The sequence below is a fragment of the Phascolarctos cinereus genome, unplaced genomic scaffold, assembly GCF_003287225.1.
Source record: "Phascolarctos cinereus isolate Bilbo 61053 unplaced genomic scaffold, phaCin_HiC Scaffold_4;HRSCAF=312, whole genome shotgun sequence".
NCBI classification, from domain to species: domain Eukaryota; kingdom Metazoa; phylum Chordata; class Mammalia; order Diprotodontia; family Phascolarctidae; genus Phascolarctos; species Phascolarctos cinereus.
In genome coordinates, this window is record NW_027555847.1 from 459,557,970 (window position 1) to 459,570,269 (window position 12,300).

The following is a 12,300-nucleotide window of genomic DNA, read 5'->3' on the forward strand; positions in this document are numbered from 1 at the left end:
GGTAATTAAAACACCATCAATCTTAGATTATATTAATTAAAACATTTTATCTACATCAAGGGAAGTAATATTCTGCCCAAATCAAACTATATCTAAAATACTGAGTACAGCTCTCAATACCATGATTTAGGAAAATTATTAATAAAGATAGTGTGGTATAGTGGGTAGAGTATTGACCTTGGGCTTAGGACTACCTGGGCCTAAGTCTTGCCTATGGTACATACCCATTAAATCATTTGAGGCAAGTCACTTAATGTTCTAGTGCCCTAGGTACTGTTCTAAGACTAAATGGAAAGTGACTGATGTGCATTGGTTGAGGGTGTGAGAGGGATTGAGAGGGAGAGATAGAAAGATATTCTTCACCAGGATCTCCCTACAATAATGAAATGGCAGGTCTGAAAAAAAAATAGTGGATGCAAAGGTGGGTGAATTAGGATGGCTATAGGTTTGAAATCCATTCCCAAAAAGGAATCTTTAAAGGAACTGTGGATGTTTAGTTTAAGGAATAGGAGACCAAGGGAATATGGACATATTAATACAATTCTATATTATAGTGATATTCCAATATTTGAGTTATTATAATGTAGAAACTATTGTCATTTTCCTGTGTCACTTCGGAAGGTAGAAGTAATTTGAGTGAGAAGATGATATTGAGGGATGACTTCAGCCCAGCATAAGAAATGGTTTTCCAACAAGGAATGTATAATAAGGGAATGAATGATTTAATAAAATAGGAAGTTTCCCATCACATAAGCATTTGAGTAGATTCTGGATGATTATCTACCAGATGTATTAATAAAAACTATTATACTGGGTGAGAAACTAGATGAGATGAATTATAAATTTCCTTCTATCTCTAAGATTCTGATTTTTACCATCTTAATTTGGGAGAATGAGGCCATTCCATACAACATAAATATTCCTTAACTTTGAGCTCAAAAATCACAGCTAAGATATAAACCCAAATTAATTGCTTACCAAGATATAAAAATAGAGGCTACTGAGCTGATCTCGTACCACTAAGTTGTGCCTTCTATACCAAACTTTCTTTTTCTTTTTCTTTCTTTCTTTTTTTTTTTTTTGTTTTATATTCCTATTTATAGAATGGGAAATGCACAGCTCTTCATTTTGCTGCCACTCAAGGAGCAACTGAGATTGTAAAACTGATGATATCCTCTTATTCTGGCAGTGATGATATTATTAATACGGTAGATGGAAATAATGAGACGTTGCTTCACAGGTAAGAAGAATTTTTCTTCTACCAGTTATTGTTTCACAGTCTTTGAACTTTTGCTTTCTGAAGTTCACCTTACACTAAAAAGAATACACAGATGAAACACATGGTTAAATAGTTCTATGGAGAATTAAGGTTCATCCTAATTAGCTAATTAGAGGTACTATTTCTCTCTGGAATCAAAGTAGGAAGTTAAATAGATTTTCACAAGAGAGAAGTGTCTAGTGGCAATCTAGCAGCAAATGCCATTGAGATTTTGACACCAGTGAGTGAGTTGAATTGTATATCACCTAGATACAAAAGAGGGCTCTTATGCAACAATTAACCTGTGTAACATAGTCTTGCCTATAAACTCTTAACAGACCTTCCATCCTCCTTATTCATTTACAATCAAGGGCAAAGTTCTCATTTTCTCTTTCATGGGAATTTTTTTTTCTTCATTCAAAAGCAGAAATGGGGGGGGTGGACCAAGATGGCAGAGAAAAAGCAGTGACTTGCATGAACTCTCCCCCAAACCCCTCCAAATGCCTGTAAAAAGTGGCTCTAAACAAATTCTAAAACAGCACAACCCACAAAAAGACAGAGTGAAACAAATTCCCCCCTCAAGAAAATCTGGATAGTTGATGGGAGAAGTCTGTTGTACCAGGAGCGCAGTTCAGCATGGGTTGCACAGGCAAAGACCTGGCCTCAGCAAACTGGAGTAGGCCTCATGGGAATGAATCATGGGCAGCTGTGACAGTTTCCAGACTTCTCAACCAACAAATGCCAAGGAAAACTTAGAAGGTCAGTAGGAAAGTTCTGCTGGACCTGTGTGAGACAGGAGCACCTTCCAGCCCCAGTCTTGGCACAGCCTCAGGGCAGTGGCTGCTTCCAGAATTCTAGGCCCACAGACTGTGGTGGGAATCAAACAGCTGATCAGAGGAGAATTGCAGGGATCTCTTTGCTGGAACTGAGGCAGGATTCTCTTGCTTTGCTGTTGCTTAGATCTGAGTCCTAGTCCTGGGTAGCAGTCCTAGGGTGAGGTAGCTGGTGAAGCTTGTGGCAGCAGTAGAGAGGGAATACTCCTCAAAGTTCAAAGGCAGAAAAGAGTGCTTATTGTCACTCTTAGACCAGAGCACAGGCTACGAAAAGAGTAAACACCTTGCCTTTGATCATACCACCTTGGAAGAACTGAAAATTTACAGGTCCCTAGAAGTATCTCTAAAAACAGCTACACAAAACCCTGAAGCTTGGGAAAATACACCCTCCACACTAGAAGCAGAGCCCAATGTCAACAAAGTTTAAAAGTCAAGTAATTGGCTGGGAATGTGAGCAAACAATGCAAAAAAATCAGACTATAGAATCTTACTTTGGTGACAAAGAAGATCAAAACATACAACCAGAAGACAACAAAGTCAAAACTCCTACATCCAAAGCCTCCAAGAAAAATATGAATTGGTCCCAGGCCATGGAGGAGCTCAGAAAGGATTTTGGGAAGCAAGTAAGAGAAGTAGAGGAAAAACTGAGAAGAGAAATGAGAGTGATGCAAGAAAATCATAAAAAACAAGTCAACAGCTTGCTAAAGGAGACTCAAAAAAATACTGGAGAAAATAACACCTTAAAAAATAGCCTAACTCGGGGCATCTAGATGGCACAGTAGATAGATCTGTGGCCTTGAAGTCAGGAAGACATGAGTTCAAATCCAGTCTCAGACACATGACACTTACTAGCTGTGTGACCCTGGGGCAAGTCACTTAACCCCAATTGCCTCACCAAAAAAAAAAAAAAAAGAAAAGAAAAAAAAAGAAAGAAAAAATAGCCTAACTCAAATGGAAAAAGAAGTCCAAAAAGCCAGTAAGGAGGACAATGCCTTAAAAAGCAGAATTGTCCAAATGGAGAAGGAAGTCCAAAAGTTCATGAAAGAAAATACTTCCTTAAAAATTAGAATGGGGCAAATGGAAGCTAGTGAGTTTATGAGAAATCAAGACAATGTAAAACAAAACCAAAAGAATAAAAAAAAAGAACGCAATGTGAAATACCTTAGTGGAAAAACAACTGGCCTGGAAAATAGATACAGGAAAGTGAAAGCCATGATGCAAAAAAGAGCCTGACATCATCTTTCAAGAAATGATCAAGGAAAACTGCCCTGTTATTCTAGAACCAGAGGGTAGAATAGAAATTGAAAGAATCTACCAATCACTCCTGAAAGAGATCTCAAGAGGAAAACTCCTAGGAATATTGTAGCCAAATTCCAGAGTTCCCAGGGCAAGGAGAAAATATTTCAAGCAGCTAGAGAGAAACAATTCAAGTATTGTGGAAACATAATCAGGATAACACAAAATTTAGCAGCTTCTGCATTAAGGGATCAGAGGTGAGAAGGAATGAGTGAATCTTACTTCTCAATGAGGGTGGGTGGGGAGGAAGGAAGGAAGAGAATTTGGAACCCAAAGTTTTAAAAATAAATGTTAAAAATTATTTTTATATGAAACTGGGAAATAAGATATACAGGCAATGGGGTATAGAAGTCTATGCTGTCCAACAGGAAAATAGAAGAGGAAGGGTATAAGAGAAGGGGGTGGTGGTAGAAGGGAGGGCAGATTGGGGGAAGGGGTATTCAGAATGCATTCTCTCTTAGGGTGGGAGGGGAGGGGAGAGATGGAGAGAAAATTGGAACTCATAATCTTATGGAAGTGAATGTTGAAAACTAAAAATAAATTTTTTTGAAAAGCAGAAATGGTGATCATAGGCCCTTGTAAGTATATTTGAATAAGTATTTTCTTTTCACCTCTTAGTATACGTATTTATGTGTATATGTGTGTGTATATAAATATATATCATACATATGTGTATGTATAAATACATAAATATACATTATATTCATATATACATATATATGTGTGTGTGTGTATATATATATGTGCATATATATAACATTTACTGATAACAAACTAGTCCCCTTATCCTTCCATTTAAATGAATTTGTTTGGTTTGTTTTTACTGAAAATTTTCCTGGTACAAAATATTGAGAGGCCAAATGGCTTAGTGGATAGAGAGTTGGGCATGGATTCAAGGACAGAAGACAGAAAGAAGATGCGGATTCAAATCTTACCTCTAACACCCATTAGTTGCATGACCATGGGGGAAAAAATTGCTTAAGTCAAGTCAGCAAACATCTGTTAAGTGTATAATGTCTGCTGTAGAACACTGTGGATAAAAAGAGATACAAAAATAGTTCCTGCCCTCTAAAAACTCACATTCTAGTGAGGAAAACAATATACAATCAACAATGGGAGGTAGGTGACGTGGTGAATAAAGTGCTTGGACTGGAGTCAGGAGTATGTGAGTTCAAATCTGGCCTTACTTACATAGCAGCTGTGTGATCCTGGACAAGTCACTTAACCTCTATTTCACTCATGGGGATAATAATGGCCTAGCTCACAGGATTGTTGTGAGGATCAAATGATTTTATATTTATAAAGCACTTAGCACAGTGCCTGGCATGGGTTAGGTGCTGTATAAATGCTTATTCCCTCTCTTCCTTACTTTATCTATGTACAAAATGTATATGGGCTAAATTGTAGGTAGGCAGCTAGGTGGCACAGTGGGTAGTGTGCCAGGCCTGGAATTAGGAAGACCTGAGTTCAGATCATCCTCAGACAAGTCACTTGATCTTGTTTTCCTTAGTTTCCTCATTTGTAAAAATGAACTGGGGAAGGAAGTGGCAAACTACTCTAGTGTCTTGCTGGGAAAACCCCAAATGGGGTCATGAAGAGTCATATACAACTGAAAAATGACTTAACAACACATTGTAGGTGACTTCAGAGGGAAAACTGAATAGAGGGGGACTAGATAAGGCTTAACCTCTCTGAGTTTCAGATTCTTCATATGGGGACAATAACGTGTGTAGTACTTTCAGGCTCCAGCCAGTTAGTCTGCGTAAGATGTTTTGCCAGTCTTACAATGCTCTGTAAACATTAGTTATTATCCTAATTTCCTTTTAGGCTGATATATATGTCAGCCTTTTGACTTTGGTAAAAATTCACTTTTTTATGTATTGACACTTACAAAGTTAGTCGTGTTTTTTTTTCCTGAGCAGTAATTCACAGATGACCTCTACATTATGTATCATGGCCAGCCAGTCAGTTACATGCAATCTATCTATAGTACTCTAGTTTTTAGTGTAAGGCTTTAAAGTGTGCATTTTATCTCAGGATAGATGACAACCGGCTATAGGTTCCTCTAGGACCTTAGATCAGTTTCATGCCCTCCATAGAGAGACTGAAACCAACCTAGGGTATCTGTAACTAACTCAAGAATGTATGACGTCAGACTGGAATAGTTAGTTCCCAGTCTGATGGAACCCTGGGCCCTCATCTTGATATGGCTATACATAGGGGTGCCCCTTTAATAGATCCAATTTCTTATAACTCAGTCTGTCCAAGACTGTCCACTGCCCTACCGGGGCTGCTTTTTATATTTCAATGGATTTTTATAAGATCACCCACCAGAGTACTACAGACAGGGGTGTGCCTGAACCACCTTAATTAGTTTATAGAACGTATTTATTGTGTCTTCAGTGTGAGCATTTACACCCCCAAATCAGCAATTCTACAAATCAATCAGTCAAAGAGCATTTGTTAAGCTTACGATGTGTCAGGCATTGTGCTTGATTTATTGTTTCGTTGATTGTCTGGACTTAGGAAAGTGTTAATAATGCAGATTAAACTGAGAAGTGTGTGCACATATGTTTTATTGCTTTTTTTTTTTTGGGAGGTTGGTTAAATATTTACCAGCAGACTTTTTTTATTACTCTATACATGTTGCTTGGGCTCACCAGGAGTACAATAGAAGGCTCAGAGAAGGAAGTCATCAGCAGCCTGGAAGTATGGTGAATGTAAAATAATAACGATGATGATGATGATGATGATGATGATGATGATGATGATGATGATGATACCTGGCATTTATATAGTGCTTCAAGGTTTGCAAAGTACTTTACAACCATTATCTCATTTGAGCCTCACAATTCTGCAGCCTGTACTTGTACCTAAATGGGATTTTGTGGGATCCTTAGTGTTCCAACTGTCCACAAAAGTGTCCACAACTGGCCCCAGATCGTAAGACTTAACCCAGTTTGGTAGCATGATGTAGGATCATGGGATCCCAGATTTAGAGATGGAAGAGAGCTTAGTGGTTTTCTAGTCTGGTTTACTCATTTTAAAGAGGAGGAAACTTAGGCCCAGGATGGATAAATGACTTGACCAAAATGATGCAGGAAAATAAATCGTAGAGCTGAAATTCAAAGACAGGTTTTGTGACTTAAAGCTCAGTACTTTAAGTTCATTAAAAGGTGATAGGAGATCAGTGAGGAGAACTTCTGATTTTGATTTGATTCTTACCAACAAGGAGAAACTGGTTATTGTTAAGGAACCTTGGGAGTAAGTGACAATTCCACATTGGAATTTGTTTTAGAGGAGAGGAAAGTTGATAAGTACCCTAGATTTGGAGGAAAAAAAATTTCGAAAAGAGTTTGAACAAAGGGTAACTAGATTCTGATGGAAGAAATTTCAATATAGCAAATTGACCAATGAGGAATGAGAACCTCTCAAAAGTAAAATTCTAAGACAAAAAAAATTAAGTTGCAGAGGGAAATCAAGAGATATCAAAGTGTATGGACAGAGAACTCACTGACCAACTTAAAATTTGAAAAGACACATAAGGAAGACATAAGCAAGGGTAGACAATGGAGGAAGAATCAATACCAAAATATAACTCAATCCTGTAAGAGTGTCAGGAGTGCTAAATCTCAGAATGAGTTAAAGATAGCGAGTGAAGCAAAGGACAATGGGTGCTAATTTTCATTAGTTTAAAACAATATATTAGGGCAAAAAAGACAATTAAATGAGGAATACGATAGTTGCTTTGGGATGATGACATAATTAATGTGGAGAAAGTGGATCTACTCAACTCTAATTTTGTTTCTGTTTACTCTAGAAGGAAGAGTGATATGGGGAATTTGTAATTCCCATTAGCAAATGGGAGGTTGATAATGGGTGGTGGTGGTGGTGGTTAATATGATTTTAAAAAGTGATCTAAGAAATGTAAGATGGGAAATATGTGGCTAAAGACCAATTGTTCTGAAAAAGAAACAGAATGTCCAAGACTAAGGAGGTGACATTCTTATTGTACTTTGCTCTGGTCACATCACATAGTCAGCAATATGTTCAGTTAAGGAAGGACATTGAAAATCTCAAAAGTTTCTTGAGGGAGGTAACCAGGATGAAAATAATGGGATCCTTCTCACCAAAGTCTTAAAGCAAAGGGTATATCACACAATATTTAGTAATTTTATAAGATTTTGTTTGTTGTCCTGGCTGCTGGGAAGTTTGAAGATGGTGAATGACTTGATTTTGAGAGTTATGGGCTGCTGTAGGTAGGGTTAAATCCAATTGGTTGATCACAGTAATTCTGGTACCACTATGGTGAGCACCTAGGAGTCAGAGGTCAACTGAGCTACCCAAGGAGGAGTGAAAACTATCACAGGTCAGAAAAATAGAGTGGGCCAAATCTTCTGTTATGATCAGTACTGAGATTTTTTTCCTTGAGTGGCCACTGTATTTGCAGCCTGTATTTCTCAAGGCAAGGAAATTCAGTCCCAAAAAATAAAAGATTTTATTCCAAATTTTAAAAGGATAAATATATTCCATTTTATAAAGGGTTGCTTTTAAGTATTTTGAAATAATTTATATAATAATTACTTTCATTTTTCACAGAGTGTCATTATTTGATCACTATGAACTGGCTGAATATTTACTTTCAGTGGTAAGTATGCAATTGATGCGTTTCTACATTATAACTATTGACAATTGAAAAGTACATAGAGTAATCATTCTTTTACAAATAACCATCTAAAGATTACAACAGTCATAATAAATTTAACATTATTTTTAATTTTTCAAATGAAAGAAATTTCAAGAGTTTTCATTGCTTTTCATATATGGCAGAAAAAGTAATCAATATAAAATTACTGAATATTTTTAGAAGGTATCTACTTTGATATGACTAATATATTTAAGGGCTCATTAATCATGGGGGAAATTCTCTGATGCTTTTCAGGCAAATTTTCCTGATGTCCCTGGAAATGAACATTTTCCTCGGTCTACTCTGACCTTAAAAGGTTGGCTCCTATGCCATCTTCCTGAAGCTGAGCTATATATGCAATTCACCTTGCTTCAATTCAGCTCCACAATTACACATCATATCCCCCAGCAGAATGAAAGTCTATGAGGGCATAGTCTGTTTAATTTTTTTTCCTTTGTATCCCATAGATACGGGGGAAATACATGGCAGGTGTACAATAAATATTTGTTGAATGGATTGAATTAGGATCTTATGCCCATAATGATCTAAGTTAACCTTTGTTTAATGAAGTAGTTTTTTTTTTTTGGTAGACAGTGTTGCCCCACTATCCAAGCATACAACTCCTTCTTCTTACTCTATCCCTATCTGTTCTCATCCCATTCTCCAGAGGCAATAACTTAGAAGCAATAAACTTTTCACATTTATTTTGGCTAGCTTCTTATGGGTTAGCTTAAAACACATTTCAGTAACACAACATGCAATTATAAATTGTGTTTTAATGTTTGTTTGCAAGGGAAAAAAACCCATTGTTTTTGAAATTGTTAGTCCTTAGTGGGGACAAAATGTTTAAATGCACATGCTTCCACTTTACCTTTCTAAGAAACATGTAGTAGAAACTCACCATTAATTATCAGGTATACAGATAGCTCAACCTACAATATACTTGCAACTACTTTAAATGGGGTCTAAAATGAAATTTAAAATATTCAAAACTATATTTCAAACAATTTGATGTATGATTGACCTGTAAGAAATAATAAGGCTTTTAATGTGATCTTCTTAAAAGAGTGGAACTTTGGTTTCTTATTATACCAAATGTTGTGTCCACAGTGTAAAACAGAAAATATTTACTTTTAACACTTGCTGTGTGCCAGGCACTATGCTTGGAATGGAGGATTCATTAGTCTCTGACTCCAAGAATCTTACATTCTATTGGGGGATATGACATATACACAACACACTACACAAGAAATACAAGCAAAAATTTCTGAGGGGTGGCAATAACATCTGGAGGTATTAGGAAAAGAGATGACATTTGGGCTAAGATCTGAAGGAAGCTAGACTTTCTCAGAGGTGGAGGTGAGAAGACTGTGGAGGACCCAGTTGTTCAAAGGCACCAAGATGGAGGATCAAATGTTGTACGAGGAGAAGCAGGAAGGCCACCATAGAATGTGTGCAAGAATGATCAAAATCCATATATGTGTTCTCTGGCCTGAGAGATAGATAGTATCAAAAGTATCATTATTCATATGAGAGGTAACATGGTATAGTATAAAGTACATTGGAGTTCGACTCAGACTTGGTTTAAATCCTGGATACTAGTTATCAAGCATATTAATAAGAGCTATTTTTTTAAACTTCTTAGCTTTGAGCTCGTCATCAATTAAAGTGGAAAAGTAGTATTTTGTGCTACCTAATTCACAGGTTTGTTGTGAGGAAAAAACACTTTAAAACACACGTGAAAAACATATGATTGTTATTACTGTTACTAATCATAAATCAAGATAGAATTGACTTACAAGAGAGAAATCAAAATTGATACTATAGTCATAAGGAATTCTTTTGGGATAATAGTGACAAACAGCAATCTGTTTGGCTCTCAAGGAAAAAAAACACCAGGTAATTTTATTTGGCTGATACTGTGAAATAATGGTTTGGTGTTTCATCTCTTACCATTAAAAGAAAGGGACATATTAAGAAAGTAAATTTTGGAATGTCAACTATTTTGGAATGTTCTGTTTGTTTTTTTAATATGTATAACTTATCCCCTTTATTGTTTATAGATTTTTGAGAGCAAATTCTTTCATTAGTGAACTCCATGTTGATCATTTAATTTTGCTTTAGGGAGCAAATATTAACAGTATTGATTGTGAAGGTCGTTCTCCACTTCTACTAGCAACTAGTTCTGCATCATGGAATGTAGTGAATTTACTACTTTCTAAAGGTAAAGTGAGGACATTCTCCAGGTTGGTCCTTTTGAATAGTGCTTATGTGTTTGTTTTTCTTTTTTTTTCCAATTTGATGCCAAGTAAATCTTATTTGTATCTGATTAGTTGAATCTTGTAACAAGATAAAGGTTGGCAAGATGGGGTGTTAGTCTAAAAAGGCTTTACTGCCTTAAAGTCTGAAATCCACTTACGCTATTTTGATGACTCTGTGATTTTTTTTTTTACCAGTACAGATCACCATACAGCCATGTATTCTCATCTTGGGCCATTCTTGTACATGTATTCCCACATACTCCCTATTGGGTGATAGGGATTGGGGAGAACATGGTGGAGTAAGGCATCCGACATCTTGGAGATTTTCTGCAAGGTCTTTTGACATTGTGTGAATACCAATGAATCACACTGACTATGCTTTGGTTGTTCCTTGGTACTGCTACATTTTTAAATAGTTGAACATAATTTGTATTTTTGTTCATGTTTATTCAGGAGCTGATGTAAGAATAAAAGACTATTTTGGGCGAAACTTTTTGCACTTAACTGTCCTCCAGCCTTATGGACTAAAAAATTTGAAGCAGGAGTTTCTGCAGGTATAGAGAAAAAGCTTTGTTTTTTTGTTTGTTTGTATTTTTTTTTGTATGGAATCATACAGCACTGTTGCAAACTGTTGTAAGGTGTATTTGCTGCCAACATAACCAGGTTAGCAAGATCAGCACAAGTCTATCACTTGTACTAGAAAAACAGCTCAAAATACCAAATTTCCAATAGTCAGTCTGTTGCCTAACCATTATTACATGTGGAACTCAACACATTTTTTTATAACGCATTTTAAAAAAATTATACCTTTTTTACTGGGTGTGACACATGCCTGTAAATCCTTCATACTGAGGGAGGCTGAGGCTAATGGACCTCTTAAATTCTTTTGTTTTGAGCTGTAGTATATCAAGCTTGGGCATCCACATTAAGTCCATCATCAATGTAGTGAGCCCTTGGGGTGGGGGTGGAGGAGCCCCAAGTTACCTAAAAAGAAATGAACTGAGCAAGGTTGGAAATAGATCAGGTCAAGATTTTGTGCCAAGGAGCAATGGGGTCAGGCCTGTGAGTGACCACTGCACTTCTAGCCTGGGTGAGATAGAGAGAAACCTGACCCAGCCTCAAAAATAAGTAAGTAAACAAGCAAATAAATAAATATAGCCATTTTCTCTAAGAAGACATATGAATGAGAGTATAGTGTGTTACAATGTTTTAAAACATATTAGGAATATTTCAAATTACGTAGTAAGAAACAGTGGACTCAGTTTTCATTTTGAGGTAAAACAATGTTAAAAGGACATTGTGGTAATATTTACAAAATTTCTTTCCCAATAGATGCAATATATTAAAGATCTTGTAATGGATGAAGACGTTGATGGGTGTACTCCCCTACATTATGCATGCAGCCATGGTGTACCTCTTTCTGTAAATAACTTACTTTGCTTGGATGTTTCCATTCGTACCAAAAGCAAAGATAACAAGTCACCCTTGCATTTTGCTGCCAAGTAAGTTATAGCATATACACATATATACACGTACACAAAACATGCATGTCATATACATATATATATGGGTGCACATGTGTATATCATATATGTGCATACACATGTGTATCTATGTGATATACTTCTATCTTTATCTCCATCTGTATATCTATAGTTATCTATATATCTAATTTTGAATTGCCTGTTTATTTTCAAAGAGCTATGCTAAATAATTGTTTTTTCCCTTTAAGTTTTGGCCGTATAAACACCTGCCAAAGACTTGTTCGTGATATGACTGATACAAGACTTTTGAATGAAGGTGACCAGAATGGAATGACTCCATTACACTTGGCAGCAAAAAATGGACATGATAAAGTAGTCAAGTTTCTCTTGAAAAAAGGTGCCTTATTTCTCAGGTCAGAACACATTAATAAAACACTTTACATGCTCTTTTCAGCTTGGCGACAAAGCATTTCCTAGATAG

General features: G+C 36.4%; 1 protein-coding gene across 1 annotated transcript in view; it reads left to right on the forward strand.

Moving 5' to 3' along the window:
• Positions 1–12,300, forward strand: part of TRPA1 (transient receptor potential cation channel subfamily A member 1) — a 75,260-nt gene that overhangs the window by 18,992 nt on the left and 43,968 nt on the right. The window contains exons 7-12 of the mRNA XM_020971045.1: positions 1,104–1,240; positions 7,987–8,035; positions 10,199–10,298; positions 10,789–10,889; positions 11,668–11,837; positions 12,068–12,232. Coding sequence (XP_020826704.1) covers positions 1,104–1,240; positions 7,987–8,035; positions 10,199–10,298; positions 10,789–10,889; positions 11,668–11,837; positions 12,068–12,232 — 722 coding nt within the window. The remainder of the gene's footprint in view (positions 1–1,103; positions 1,241–7,986; positions 8,036–10,198; positions 10,299–10,788; positions 10,890–11,667; positions 11,838–12,067; positions 12,233–12,300) is intronic.